The 15,827-nt window shown below is 50.6% G+C and overlaps 1 protein-coding gene across 4 annotated transcripts in view; it reads right to left on the reverse strand.

The window, feature by feature from the left end:
- The window catches only part of RPS6KA2 (ribosomal protein S6 kinase A2), a 443,982-nt gene that overhangs the window by 43,662 nt on the left and 384,493 nt on the right, over nt 1-15,827 (reverse strand). For all 4 annotated transcript variants that reach the window (XM_024248014.3, XM_054558435.2, XM_002817573.6 and 1 more), the window contains 2 exons: nt 13,837-13,901; nt 3,582-3,684 (listed from right to left, as the gene is read on the reverse strand). In XM_024248014.3, coding sequence (XP_024103782.3) covers nt 3,582-3,684; nt 13,837-13,901 — 168 coding nt within the window. The remainder of the gene's footprint in view (nt 1-3,581; nt 3,685-13,836; nt 13,902-15,827) is intronic.

The raw sequence follows: 15,827 nt of genomic DNA on the forward strand, positions 1-15,827 counted from the left end.
CGTTAATGTCCTCCCTTAGGGATTTAGACTCAGAGCTTGAGCTTATTCTAGGGAATCCACAGGAGCCACACGAGTGTGAAGTGCTGAGCAAGGATTGGGAGTCTAATTTATAGCCTGTGGAGGAGTGTGTGCGGGGGTGGGGGCACAGGCCATGTTAACTTGACAGACACGGTTTCATTGGTGAATGGAAAATCTGTAATTCCCATAAGCAATGTCTTCTAACCAACCAAGAGGCACGGAAGACACAGCCACAACCTTCCGTGGCCAGAGAACCTATGCCTCTCCTCACAAAGACCAAGGAGAGCCTGCGGAAAGGGTAAAAGTAATAGCAATTTACTGAAGGCCAAGTGGGTCTTCACCAAAAGTTAAGAGGCTGACATTTGGTCGGTGTGGCTAGCTAGTAAGGAAATGATAGGTGGCCTAAATAGAATTTAAAGTACTTTATAATCACCTGAGGGATGCTGATTTTCAGCACAGTATTTAAGAAGAGCAAAAATGTGAGTTAGATAAAAGGAGATGTAGAACTACAGTAATTACAAGCAACCTCTCATGGTCCTGTGGGTATTTCCTGATTTGTGGAGCCTGCCTGATTGATTTTAAATCTTAGATTGGCATCTCCGGCTAAGCAGCATGCTCCAGTGGGCAGCCAATGTGTGATCAGGGAATAGAAACCATCTTGATCACTGGCTGAAGTTTCAGAAAAGACTGAAAGCCTAACTACAAGAAATTCCCACTGCGCATCCAGGATCTAACATAAAGGATTTGTAGCTTATCCGTTGCTTCAGAGTCACATTTCTACAGCTGCTCATTCACCCAGCCATGTGCTCAGCTCACATGCTTAGAAAATCCTACTCTCCTATACAAATCAGAATGAGTTTAATGTGTCTTTAACACTTCAATTACTACCTATCTCAAAGGCAAACTGTGGTGTGATAAATTAAGTGAAACTGATTGGAGAACTGGAAACACTAAGGAATAAAAAAGGCAATTCTGAATAGCATTGGAGTGCATTGTGTCTAATTATGTTTTCCTTAGGCTATTATTAAAATAAAATGGAATTCTCTAGATGCTCAAAAAAAGCTTCTGGTTCCACTGGCCAACTAGGTTGGGGTTTAAATTCTTCATGGATAAGATAAAAGGCATGTCCATGTGAATATTAGAGTTGACTGTATTAACATTTTCTTACCAAGCAGCACAAACCTAGACTTTCTTTCCACATTTTAAACACACAGCCCCACATGTTGGCACCTCACGAGGATGTGTGCACATTCTGTTAGGGACCTTATGGTCCTTGTGGACTCAGGGACAATGATCTCGTGGTCAGACCTAATTGCCTCTGAGCTCCTTTTACATTCAGGCCAACAATAGGTGGAGAAATATCATGACTTGCTTGGGTGACCTGTGGGCAGGGCCAGGATTGAATCCCCAAATCCTGCCCCATCTTTTCAAACTCAGAAACTGAAAAGTAATCCTGTTCTGTGAACTGGGTTAATTTTGTCAATGGGAAGGACCAACCCCAACACACAAATACTTTCTAAGGAAGCTGAGAATGGGGTGAGGTGAAAATCCCACAGTCACTTACTGGAGAGAGCAGACCCAGAAGTGTTCTCCAAGGCAGCCTCATTACATCATGAATCAGTGATGAACCAAAGCTATAATGATAGTTTTAATTGTACCTGGGGACTGCAGGACGACCCCAAAGAGGTAACTGAGCAGCCGGTGGCATGACTCCCTAGTTTACAGTGCCCGGAATCAGCTTTCTTCCTGTTCTTGGTACCAATGTGGCCTAGGTCAGGAGCTGGCCTAGGCCCACCAAAAGTCCCACTAAAAGCCCCGCAATCCTCCCTGTCTGCACAAGCTCACACCCTCCTCAATGTGTTCATCTGGGTATGGGAAACAGGGATTTCACCAACAGCTGAATTTGGAGGAACAAAGTGGATTCTCTAACTTCATCTACTTGACATTTTGTGGTTGACCATCTATTTGTTTCCTGATTATCTTTTAAAAAATAAGAAAATTTCAGATTCAAAAGCAGTGAGAAAAAAAATACAGTGAATCCCCACAGATCCAAGATGCAGGCTGGCCAACCACCAGCTCCCTGGACTTGTCCCACTTATGTCTACAGAAGGAGCTTGTGGATGGTTTTGTACATAACCAGTATACTGTTAGTGTTGTGGACTGAATTCTGTCCTTCTCAAATTCAAATGTTAAGGCCCTACCCCCAAGTGTAACTGTATTTGGAGACAGGGCCTTGATATGGTTTGGCTCTGTGTCCCCACCCAAATCTCAGGCTCTGTGTCCCTACCCAAATCTCATCTTGTAGCCCCCATAATTCCCATGTGTTGTGGGAAGGACCTGGTGGGAGATGACTGAATCATGGGGGCAGGTCTTTTCTGTGCTGTTCTCATGATGGTCAATGAGTCTCATGAGATCTGAGGGTTTTAAAAAAGGGGAGTTCTCCTGCACAAGCTCTCTCTTTGCCTGCTGCCATCCATGTAAGATGGGGCTTGCTCCTACCTGCCTTCTGCCATGACTGTGAGGCTTCCTCAGCCATGTGGAACTGTAAATTCATTAAACCTCTTTCTTTTGTAAATTGCCCAGTCTCAGGTATGTCTTTATATCAGCAGTGTGAAAACAGACTAATACAGGCCTTTAAGAGAATAATTGAAGTTAAATGAGGATAAAAGTGTGGGGCCCTAATCCAAGAGGACTAGTGTCCTTATAAGAAGACAGAGAGACACCAGAGCTCAATCTTGCTGTCTTTGCACAACAGAAGAAAGGTCACGTGGGGACACAGCAAGAACACAGCCGTCTGCAAGTCAAGGCGAGAGCCCTCACCAGGAACCAACCCTGTTGGTACCTTGAACCTGGACTTCCAGCCTCCAGACTGTGAGAAAATAAATGACTGTTGTTTAAACCACCCAGTCTGTAGTATTTTGTTATGATAGCCCTATCAGACCAGGATAATTACCATATATAAAAAAGCAAACTTTAATTCATTAATATCCCAAAAAGATAACTTTTAAAGGGAGCTGACCAGTTCTGATGAAATTTGCTAGACCCCAAGAGTAATTTCAGACACGCCAGGAGACGAAATTTATGCATCCAATTGCTATGCTATTTAGTAGCCAATACAACTTTTCAAATGGGTTTCTGTTTTTTTGCATGAATAATATCTATAGCTCACAATCTATAGACATAACTGACAGCCTTCCCTCTCCGTAAATGCACTTTAATTGAAAGAGGGATTTTAATTGCCTCCAGTTTCTTTTCTTGCTCTGCTGTGTGTCTCTCTGACACAGGAAGTAACTGGACCGGTGACTTGGAATAAGAGAATCCATAGGACACGTTCATCATTTCCAAGGTGGAGGTTACACAAGGAACAACAGAGAATTGGGGCTATCACTTAAACCTTTATCACTGAGCAGAGAAAACAACAACAACAAAAAACCCAAACAGAATGGACAGTTATTTTCCATGAAAAGAATTCTTAAGCATGGGAATCTCCTGTTCCTAGATATCTGTCCCTAAGCAGTCAGGTGGGAGAAGCCACTGATAGAGGGAACCACTGTGGCACACACCTGTGGGCGTCCGTGCTGTGAACTCGGGGTCAAAGTGGAAGGTGTCCTCAGGCCTGCCCACTGCTGGTTTGAACGGTGGCTTGATCTCCTTCCGGTACAGCGTCTATTAATACAAGGAAAGCAAGACAGGGCACTGAGGATGCACAGACATTGCCACAGAACGCTGGGGACAGAGAAACCTGCTGTGGGGAGGGAAGGACGTTCTTATCACAGACTGCATCGGCCTTGTGGATTACCAGGGATTTCTAAATACTCTGAAATATAGATGACATAAAATCTATTATGTGTAGTATTATAGACAATATGGCATATATAATAACGATGTATTATAGAAAGCTATAGAAAAGGCATAGCTTGAGATATGAGGGTTGGGGACATGCTAAGTGTTCTTCATTTTAGGGCAATAGTTTTCTAGCTTCTTCTTGGTAGTAGAATCTTCTTTTCTAAGTAAAATCACACAGGACAGCCACCACTTGCCCCCACTGGGGACGGCAGTGAAGAGGCCGTGTGGCTCTCTCCTCCCTGCCGTGGGACTCTGGGGCCAGCACCATGGAACTTCAGCTCTGCGGGACACTGCAAAAACCGCCGACCCAGAGCCACCCCAGGGTGCTCTCTTGCCAGTGTCTCAGGGCCTGTGCTCTGGGGGCCTTGGCACCTCTGCCAGAAACCTGCCTTGGGTGTCAGAATGAGAGTGCCCAGGCTCCTCGACAGGAGGACGCCTGCATCTGCAGAGAACCAGCCCTTCCCATGGTCCCCTCTGGGCCCAAACTTATTTCCCCAACAGGACCTTGGAGAGAAGGCACAGAAAGTCCACAGCTCTCCGTGCTCTGGTCTCAGAGCTGCCTGCCTGACAATGCTTTCCAAAGCTGAGATGTGTTGTTTTCAATCCTCTAGGGCAACAACGCATTCTTTGGGAATTCAATGTAAAGAAAGAACACACAGGTATCTGGAACCTGGCGTGGTCCTCAGGCGGGTGATGGTGCAGGTGGTGCTTAGACGGAGGGAGCTGGGGAAGCCCTGTGCTGAGAGAAGTGTGGAGGGGGAGGGGCACTGGAGGGAAGGCTGGGGCCTGAGGCCTGACCAGAAAGCTGAGGGACCTCCGGGCAGATTCAGTAGAGGATGCTGGGCTTAGTCAAATCACCCTGATGACAGAAGGCGCAGGCCATGCCAGTGTGCTGAGGGGCCAGCCTGGTAGTTGGCAGGGCAGTGGCACGGCAGGGCCAGGCTGGGGTCTTGCCCCTACTGAGCATGGGGTTTCCTTAATCCTGCCTGGTGAGGGGCCCGGCGGTGTTCGCAGAAAACATCCAGCCTGGGGTCCTCTCTTGGGCACTTGTGTGTGACCATCTAGAGCTCAGTTCTGGAGTCAGGGACCCTCATGGCCATGCAGCTCTGGAAAATGGACACAGTGACTCCAGCTGAAACCTGTTCTACATCTCTCACGGACATTGGAAAGCAAATTTCAACACCTCCTCCAATGAGGCCCGATGGGAAGGGAGAGGAGGGAGGAGGGCATCCGACGTCTGGGTCCCACCTGGGGCACACCCTGCTCTGCTTATCCGGGAGTACCTGGGTCAGAGCCCAGGTCAGAAACCAGGGCCCACAGCTACTGCAGCAGGGCGAGGTGCCAACAGACGCCCCCGAGCTCCCACAGGGGCTTATCAGGCAGCAGGATGTGCCCTGATGTGCAAGAGCTCAGGGCGTGCACGCGGGACCCATCGGAGGAGAAACAGGATTGAATTCAGCCCTGAATTATTTGGTCATTTCCTGCCTTGGGGGCATAGATTTCACTAGGCACTGAGTTACTCTTCAAGCCATTTTCAGAAATGAAAAGATGCTGCTTTCTGCAGTGAGGCACAGGACAGGTGGGAATAGTCTCCCCAGACACATGTGCTTGCCTGAAGAAGTCTCCTGAGCTGGGAAGCCCAGGCCATCGGGTGCCACGAACAGGCCAGTGTAGCCCATTCCCCACCCAGAGAGTCCTGAGAACCAGGCTATTAAGAATCCTGCTGAAGTCAAAATCACATCCTCCCTCTGTGTGAGAGCAAGCGAGGGAGACAGGGAGAGAGGTGGAGCGGGGGAGGGGAGAGGGGGTGGGGGGAGAAAGAGATGGAGGGGGGAGGGGGAGAGAGAGGGGGACAGGGAGAGAGAGGGGGACGGGGAGAGAGAGGGGAGGGGGATAAGAGAGGGAGAGAGATGGGGAGAAAAGGGGAGAGAGAGACAGGGAGAGACAGAAGGGGGGCGGGAGAAAGAGATGGAGCAGGGGGAGAGATGGGGAGGGGGTAAGAGAGAGAGCACGTGCTAGGTTGATACAGCACAGAGCCAGGCCTCCTACTTTTATTATGAGGAGGAATTTATTTACACAAGAGATTTCCATTAAAAACAAAATAAAATACAAAACTTGTTGTCACGTATTAATTCTAGTGTGAAGTGTTTACCTCTGGAAAGCAGGGGCCCACATGGCCCCGCTAGCTCCTCTCCTCCATGCCAGCTCTTCCTCCATCGTCCCGGGGACCCATCTTGCCCACCCCTGCCCCTGCCCTGCCACACCCTCTGATAAAACCATCCCCAGGGCCTGGTGCCCAGTGCTTCTTCATGGAGGGGTTTTGCCCCCACTGGGACATTTGGCAGTGCCCAAAGACACTGTTGGCTGCCACACCTGTGTGACCGCTGCAGGCTCCCAGGGGGTGGAGGCCAGGGTGTGCAGAACCCAGCCACCCATAACAGCCCCACCACACAGCATCATGCAGGTGCCACCCAGGCTGAAGGTGGGAGACCCTGGCCCTGCCTGCTTCCTTCTCTCTCCCTCACCCTTCCTGCCTTGTTTCTGCTCCAACCCTCGAAAGTGTAACGTCAACCAGCTTCTTCAAGAAGGAGGACTGGATGTTGAGGTGACTGGCCACTGTCCTTGGAACCCCTTCCCCTCCCCATGGAACCCCCGGTGTGGCAGGGCTGCAGGCTCTGCCTGGCTTCCTGCAGGCCACATCCTTCTCCCTCCTCGTCCACCGATGGGGCAGGCACCACAGCCTTGCTTCACAGCTATCCAGGAAAGCACAGGCTCTATCTCTGACCACCCTGACTCTGGAGGCTCACACCCGGAGGCTGTCACCTTCCTGCCTTCTGAGTCAGATTCACGGCCCAGCACTGGTACTGCTGTGACCTCCTCTGGGCTGAGGCCATCCCACTCCTTTAATACGAAGTATCTGCTGCTAAATCAGGTACCGATTCCCTCCATCCCAGGACCCTGCGCCTGGTGGCTGGGCTCAGACTTCCCCTGTGCTCTGCCCCATCTGTGCCTAGCCCGGTGCTGGGAGTCACCCGGGATGCCCAGTGAGGAGGTCCTAAGCCCAGGTGGTCCCGTAGCACTTTTGTACCACACAAATAGCTCCTCCTCACACGGCAGCAGGAGGAAGCCCGCCTCTGCTTTCCCCGTGCTTTCCACCCCTGGGCTGTGAGCCCAGGCTTTCAGCTCACAGACCCCAGCAAGACCAGAGGGAGGCATGCGTGCGAGAGTGGACGGAGCGCTTGCTGAGGGCCAGGGCCTTCCTTCTGTGCCGCAGGAGCCTTCAGGCAACTGTCCACCCTGTAACACGGGTCCGTGTGCCAACCGCAGCTATGAACACAGCCTGTTCATTGGGGCCTCCAGACCACCATGCCTCATCTGCGGGAGGCTGCTGCATTTTCACTCTGGTCTGGGCCAGGCAGTGAGGTTCTGTGCGGGCCGCCTAGGGCTAACTGGAGCCGGTCACTCTGGCCATTTGGACGGCTTCCTCGAGGCTTGCTGCAATCTTAAAGGCCGGTCAATGTCTTCTTGATGCTGCGTGAACATTTGGAAGGCGCTAATATGTGTTATTACTATGTATGCTTTTTCTTTCCATGTGCAAACCTAAGAACGAGTTTGAAGCTTTCGGGGAGAAGTCATCTGGCCTCTTGCATTGTATGTAAACCACTGTAGGCAGGGTTGTGTTGAGAGTGAAACAGCAGCAGCGTCTCACCTGGGATTCTGAGCTTAACGAGACAGACTCTAGCAATTCTGCCCTGGATCCCCCCTTTCTGAGACTCTGGGACAATTCATGCCAAAACCGACAGAGAGAAAATGCAGTCTCATGATCAAATTCGCCAGGCACATTTAAAATCATCTCATTTGTCCCAGAATGTCAGAATGACAGTGTGGCCGCAGTGCTGAAACGAATTTCACAGGAAACAAGCGCACGTGAGGAAGCCCGGAGCAGGCCCATCAGGATTCTATTTATACTAAAGACCTTCAGCTAAGTGAGAAGAGGACAGACACAGCAACAGAAAAACGGGAACTGGGTGATGACATAGGAAACAGATGCTAGTTTGGGGTCTCAGACCCTAACATCTGCCTTCTGCAGACAGTTTTGGCTTCAGGCATTTTGGAATTAATACGCTCCAATAAGGCAAAGGGCACATTTATAGATTATTCCTAAAATAATAATGAAAAAATATGCAGACCAGAGAGAACACAGGATGGAAAGTGCTGCAGAAAGAATCTAAACGATTTTCAAAGCGTCACGATGGGTGTGACAGGTCAGTGGCTCATGGAGCGGGACTGTGCCTGCAGTTTACCCGGCTGTAGGTGGGTCCAACAGAAGAAGCACCTGGACTTAAAAACTGCTAAACCAAAGGGTGATGATTCATTGCACAGAGTCCTTGCTGGGTTCCCTGAAGGGGGAGTGCTCCTGGTGTATATAACGTAGGAATAAAAGGATAGAAATCTCGCTGCTGGCAATGGGAGCAACAGCTGCATGGGGACGCCTGTGCTGTGAGGCCCTGACCTGCAGCCTCCCAAATCCCCAAACCACTGTCTGCGCCGTACTGCAAATACTCCACTTGTGGGCAAGAAGACCAGAGTGGCCTGAAGACCCGGAACCCACCCTCTGCTCCTGCCAGGACACACAACAGCCAAGTTCAGGGCACACCCCATGCGCTGCCAGATCACCGAGCGACCTCGAGCTTCTCATTGTCCTGTGCCTCAGTCTCCTCTACAAGTTTCTCCCATCTCACAGCATAACAGCTAATGATGTGCTTGGAAGGGTTTCAAACTGTACAAAGAACATAAACATGAGTTACTAGTATTGATCATGAATAACGAATAACAGTAATAATAAGAGTCAGTGCAATACTAAGGGTCTAGGCCCTGGACAGAGTTCCAGAAACAAAGATATCCCTCTCCCTGGTGACTGTGTGTCTCCAGCATCATCATTCACTGCCTGTAAAAATATTTGCAGTTCCCTGGGTCCCCTTGCAAGGGACGCCAGGCTGGGCTGGGAGCTGTCCTCAGACTGGCTTGTGCTGTCTGCAGTGATTAACTTTTACGAAGCTTTTTTTGGGTTTGTGCTAATTCTGTGTTCTCAGCATTCTTCAGCCATGGGGGAAAAACCAGCACAGCTTCTATCTGCTGGACTCTGCCATGTCCTCTGCAGAGGTTTGTAGTCGATCATTAACTCGTGGCTTCTCACTCAGCTCATCAAGCAGAGCTGACCTTCAGAAGGAATGGCTCCCGTGTAGACGTTCACTTGCTCATCTCTGAAGCTAAGTTAAAAGGCAGCAGCCCACACCTCCACCGTCCCCACACTTACTATCAGCAGATGGGTCCTGCTCCAGCAGGCCACTGAAGACCCTGGGGACAGCAGTGGGATGACAGGCGTTTACTTAAAAAAAAATAAAAAAATAAAAAGATCTGCTGGCAGTATCAGGTCACAGACAGCAGCAGAAAGCAAAATAAATACCCTAATATTTTCCCAATTGGATCCTGAGGCAAGCCATTGGGTGAAGTACCCAGGCAGAAATCTAGTGGTTAGGAAATGTCTTCTCATTCGTCATTAAGGAGTGTCTGCATTGCAGAGGGAACGGCTTTTGGTGTTAACAGTTCTTGCAAATGAGGCTGAACTGTGGTTTTCAGTTATCTGAAAACCAGAATGGTTTCAGTTAGCTGAAAACCAGAATGGGCACATCTGGACAAATACATCACGGAGTAAAATTACCTCTTAAATAAATACCTTTAAACATCTTGCATTTTAGCCCCTGCTTTCTGAAGAATGGGCTGATGGCTTGCCTGGATGTGTTATTGGGGTTTGAGGTTAGCCATGAAGACACATGGGCTGCTACCGGGGCTGCAGACACAGGAGAACACACGGGCAAACTCGACTCATGAGAGACGATCAGCTGAGGTGGGGGGACCACTGGACTCATCCTAGCAAGATCTTGACAGCTTCTAAGACCATCATGGAGCGGGACCGTGCCTGCAGTTTACACGGTGTCCTGAACACTGTGTTTTCACGCCCACACATCTTTGCTGGAAGCATCCTTCTTCTCCTTCTGCCCCTCTGCTGGTTAATTCCACTAGCCCTCTTTCAGGCATCCTTTCTCTCTCTTTCTGCTGGCCACTTTCACTGTGCACGCACCTCTTCCATTGGTGGATGATGGTGTTATGGGACAGCAGACTCCTCAGTCTGTGAGCAGCTGGAGGACGGGGCTCTGCCCTCCAACTGTTACGTCATGGACATGGACACTTTGCTGGTGCACCACCAGGGTGAGCACCAAGCGTTATTTATCAAATGCACGAATTAATACAAAACTGGCATTTCTGAGCTCCTCTGCCACTCATGGGCTATGTGGATTCAGGGCGCTGGGCAGAACAAGAGCCTGCCATTCCTCTAGCACTGCTGCCTGCCTTCCTCTGAAAGTACAGACATGAAGTAAACAGGCCTGGTTCTGATCAATCTTAAGGACCTCTCTCAAAACGAAAACAAGTCTAAAATAAAATTAAATTAAGTGCTAAGAGCAACACAAGGAACTTCTCAGCCCTGATTCTAGTCTGATTCCTTTGAAATGACGCAGAAATGCCACCTTCTTGGGCTGTGTTTGCTCTCCAACCACAGAGAGACCAGAGCACCCTGAGCAGAGGCGCTGTGTAGAGAAGGTTCTTATCACCACAGGAAAAAGGCGGCTTCTGCTCAGAGCTCGCCGGACCTCAGCATTCTGGAATGCACATTAATTTAATGCGTCATAGTTTTCCAAATCCATCGTATTGTTAAAATTCCAGGCATCTCATGAGGTTCTCTTAGCAAGTGCGTAAGCCCTTCTGGGCCATGCATACTTCAGAGTGGCTCCACTCTTGGCTGAGTGCTCTGTGTTGGACTGTGTCACTTGGGGGTTCGGTGTGGAGAGACTTCTCTTTCCTCCCAGCTGCAGCTCTCAGGGTCTCCCATCCCAGGATGCTGCCCTGACCACCTGCAGCTCCCCCTCCCAGCCCAGCAATCGTGGTTCTCCATTCTCCCAGGCATGGTCTTTGGAGGAAGGACTAGAGCATCAGAGCGAGGAAATGGAGGGGGCAAGTCTCCCTCGACAGCTGTGACTCCTGTCTTGAGTCTCACTTATTCATTCACTGATTCACTCACTGACTCAGTTACTGACTCATTCACTCACTTATTCACTGACTCACTGACTCATTCACTTATTCATTTGCTCATTCACTCACTCCCTCACTCATTCACTCACTCCCTCACTCATTCACTCCCTCACTCATTCACTCACTCCCTTGCTCACTCACTCCCTCACTCGTTGACTCACTCATTAACTCACTCACTCACTCTTTTACTCATTCACTCACTCATTCATTCACTCCCTCACTCATTCACTCATTCGTTGACTCACTCACTCATTCACTCACTCCCTCACTCATTCACTCATTCCCTCACTCATTCACTCACTCCCTTACTCATTCACTCACTTAGTAACTCACTCACTCACTTACTCACTCCCTTACTCATTCACTCACTCATTCATTCACTCCCTCACTCATTCACTCCCTCCTTCCCTTGCTTATTCATTCACTCACTCACTGACTCATTCACTCATTCATTCACTCCCTCACTCATTCACTCCCTCCTTCCCTCGCTTATTCATTCACTCACTCACTGACTCATTCACTCATTCATTCACTCACTCACTAGAGATTCATAAAGTGCCTCCTTTGAGCCAGGCCCTGTTTTAGAGCTGTGGGATACAGCTCTAAGCCACAGATTCCTGATCTTGCAGCTTACATTCTAGTGGCAGGAGATAGAAAATAATAATAAACATCAGAAACACGTGGTATTATGAGGCGAGTCAGAAAGTGATAAGGGATACGAAAACAGAGCAAGGCCAGGGGGCAGGGGTGCTGGGAGAGGAGCTACAGTTTGGAAGAGCCGCAGGACAGGTCTCATAAGATGACACTGAATAGAAGACTGGAAGGAGGAGACCAGTGAGCCCTTGGGGGACTTGGGCAGAAGGGGCCCTGGAAGCCAGATCAGCTGGAGCCAGTGCTGGGGGGGAACCTGTTCCATGGAGGCATGGGAAGGAGGCTCCGTGAGGATGGGAGGGGTGAGGTGTGGCTGTCCCGACCACTTTCCTGTGCTTCTCCATCTGTCCCCAGCTGCATCCTCCTTGTCAGCACAGTGTCCTCCTGTGACATGTGCAGACCCATCTGTCCACCGCCTTTCTCTGCCAAGTCATCACAAGACCCACGGGTGCAGGACTCTGTTCCATCTATGGCTCTATCCCCAGCCCTGAAAAGTGCCCGAGACTGGGATGCCCAGCGGAAAGGGCTGGATAAATGGAAAAGCAGATCATACGGGGAGGAGCTGTGTGGTCCCATCTTGACCACTGGCAGGTGGGGGAGGGGATGCAACATGCTGTGACCCCCTGAGGGGCAGGCATCTGGGTTCCAGGCATGGTGCTGTGCTAACCATCCACAGGCTAACACCCAGGTCCATTCTCCATGAAACAGGCTTGTCTGAGATCTAAACGCCATGTCAGGTGAAGTCTCCATAGAAGATACATTCCAACGCAGTCGACTAACAGTGACCTTAGGTGCTCATCTGTGAGGTGAGCACAGCCTGAGCTTCTGATAAGCCTAAATTTTCAGGAAAGCTAAGTAAGAGACTCCAAAGGGAGGCCTTGGTTTTCATTTCTTGGAGGTCCTGGTTGGGAGGCACAGATGTCCTGAAACTTTACACGCTTCTCTCTAATCTTACTTTTGAAAAGAAGTCTAATCTTACAGAAGTTCTTTAATCAGAACTGTAAAACTAGGTTTTAAAAAGTTATCACTCTTCCCCAGTTTGAGTGCTTTGCTGGGACTCAGGCTGAAGGAAGAGGAGAGCTGGCCGGTTTTATCCAGCACTGGTGTTACACATTCCCAGAGGAGAGGTCTGGGGCTGCAGGTGGGACCCACCTGTCAGCCACAGGGGCCACCTCTTAATGAAATGTGTGGAGGCCCCAGACTCCATGAGGACAGAAAGAAGACAGAGAGGAAAGCGAAAGCAGATAATAAACTCTACACTGTAGAGGGCATTTAAATCTTAAAAAGTATTCCATTAAAATCCTTTGAGGTTAATTTGTTAGGTCAGGAAAAAAAAATCCCAACATAGTTGTTTTTGTGTTAACCTAAAGGAAAGAACTAAAAGCAACTGATAGGAAAGGAGGTATTGCCTTCCTCAGATGGAAAGAACAGCCTCTGAGTTTTAGCCGCGAGAACCCTCTGCGTGGGGGATGCGTCAGACGCTGACTGCTTCATCATTCAGAGTTGGCGTCTTGGCAGAAATAGGCAACTGACACTTGTAGCTTGGTGAAAAGCGAGATACGAGAACTTCTTAGACAATGTCCAGCCTGGCCCAGAGAACTGGAAATGGAGGCTTTACCAATAACTCCACTAACAGAAGCTCCAGTTTATTCCAACAACTCGGCACTGTTTTTTTTTTTTTTTTTAAATGGGACTTCCATGTGGGCATCAGCCTGACTAACGATGGAAAATGTGGTATCGAATCTGGGCCTGCCCACAGCCCTAGCACTAAAGGGTCCTGGTTGAGCAGCTTGTCAGGACTTTTGTCTGTTCAGTCCTTGAGGTTAGAAGACAATCACTCAAGGAGCAATCGGGAATGTGTGGGGCTCGAAGAGGCTGGGGAGTGGGTGCAGGGAGGACAGAAGCCTCGACTCTGAAGGGTAGAGGAGAGTAGGAGGAGGAAAGCTGAGGGTACTTCAGGCCTGGAGCTGGAGGGAGGGGCACTCACGTGTCTGTGCCTCCCAAGTTGCCGGCCCGCTCAGCAGGGTCCTGGGAGCTCCCTTCCTGCAGGTGGCTTGTCTACATTCACCTCCGACCTACTTGTGACCCGGACACTGAGGACCCTTTGCACCAAGCCATATGTTCCCTTCTGTGTCATGTGTGTGCAGGTGGGGACTGCGGCATGCAACTTACGTTCCAGTCTATGGTCACAAAGAAGGGATGGCGCTTAATTTCCTCCACTCCGTCAATGCCAGCACCTGTCGCAACAACACAGAAATGATCATCAGAACAAATCCAAGATGGGGTTCTCTGACAGTTTCCAATGCAGCAGTGTGGGGGGTGGGGGTATGCAGAGGTGGGGCCATGGAAAGGAGCCCAGAGGCTGCTCACTCCTGCCCAAGGCACCAGCACACCTGCCGATGCCCCCAGCTCAGAAAGCCACGACTCAGGCCCGAGGGCTTGTGAGGCAGAGGTGGCCTGGGGTTGGCGTGGGCAAAAGAGGTGGTAAAGAGAGGCATGGGACAGGCCAGCCGGGTGCTGCCTGCTGCATGTGACGGCTGCCTGGCGCCCCACTGTCACGCCCAGGAGCTTGAGGTGCCTGTGAGTATGAGCACCAGGTGGACCTCTCGGGAGGCCGGAGGGGAAGGTGCAGAGCAGAGTTCCTGGCAAAGCTGCCACAGTTAACCCAGGAGGGAAGAATTCCAGGAAATGAGGGGTTGGCAGGATTGAGTCCCGGAAGAAGCCAGAGCCCAGCCTCCTGCCCACACCTGGCCACCCCTGAGCCTGCTCAGACAGGTGACTGACTGTTTTTACCTGGAGGCTGCTTACAAATATCTCTGCTTTGTTCCGTTATTTCTACCTAACCTCCTGCCTTACTTTGTTGCGTACAATCCTAAGGCCCTGGGGCAGAAAGGAGGGAAGGAGGAGTGGGCAGAGCACTGGGGGCCCTTTCAGGCAGCATGGTTCTCTAACAGTGGATACATGTCTACTCATCTGCCAGAAATCACCACTGTGCCCCCAGAATGAGCCCAGTGTGGACAAGGCCTTTAGTCAGTAGCTCAGCTCACCGACTGCAGAAGCGCACCCGTTCACGCAGGCACTACTGTTCGGGAAAGCGGTGGGGCGGGGAGTGAGGGGCGGTGGAAACTTGCTGCAGTTTCTGTTCAGTTTTTCTGTAAACTTGAAACTTTTCTGAACACAATGTCTATTAATTAAAAACAAAAGGCCCTAAAGCTCTAGGACTCTGTGTTTTCTCCAGGATGGGACGGCTACAGAGGAGCTCATCCTCCCGGGTCACGAGTCTGAGAAGAGGTGGGCTTGGCTGGAAGGGGCAGCAGTGGCAGTGGCCGGGGAATTCCTGCCAGCTCCGGGCCTAGGTCTGGGGAGGGTCTGATCCCTGGGGCCTGGCTCCCCTGTTCTGCAAGCTGTGTTCCTTTCCGCTGCCAACTCCTAATGGTCATGCTCCAAATCAGAGCCTCCTGTGCACGTATGCCCCTTTGTGGAGCCCCCCTCACGTCCAGCTCTCACTCCTGGAAGAGTGGGGCTGCCCGGGGATGCTGTGGTGAGCACAGGTGTGGCTCGGCCTGTCCGGCTTGAAGCTGGGCTGGGGTGGTGCAGGTAACCGGGAGTCACAGGAGATGGCGCCATCATGGGCTGGACCTGGCCCGTGTCCTTACCCCTCCCACCCCTCCATTCCGCACTCTGGGCAGTGATGTGGAGGAGGCTGGGGAGCTGTGGTGGCCTCAGAAAGCGCCTCTAGGTGGTCAATGGCTCAGAGACAGTCCCCTTACCCTGGAAGCTTGGCCAGGGCCATGGTGCTAGGAAGGAACCCACATACTAAATGCCCCTGAAGGCACTCTCACAGCACTCTCAGCTTTGTGTTATTCACACTTTGACGTGAAAATCCATCTCGAAGGAATTAGAAGAAGGGCGCACATTCAGAAGTTTCTCCTTCCATGAGGATGCAGGATCATAGGACAGACATAGCACACAGACATCTCAGTCATCCGATGCACAACCGCTGTTCCCATTTTACAGACGAGGACACTGAGGCTGATGCAGGTCGGGTAACTTGTTCAAAATCAGACCAGAGGTTATGAGTTATAGGTACCGGGTTTGGAGGCACATGTCTGAAATGCAGCCGAGGCGGCCCACCTTCTGAAGTGTCTTTCCCCTGAGGACTC

Source organism: Pongo abelii, chromosome 5, assembly GCF_028885655.2.
Source record: "Pongo abelii isolate AG06213 chromosome 5, NHGRI_mPonAbe1-v2.0_pri, whole genome shotgun sequence".
In the NCBI taxonomy this organism is placed as follows: Eukaryota; Metazoa; Chordata; class Mammalia; order Primates; family Hominidae; genus Pongo; species Pongo abelii.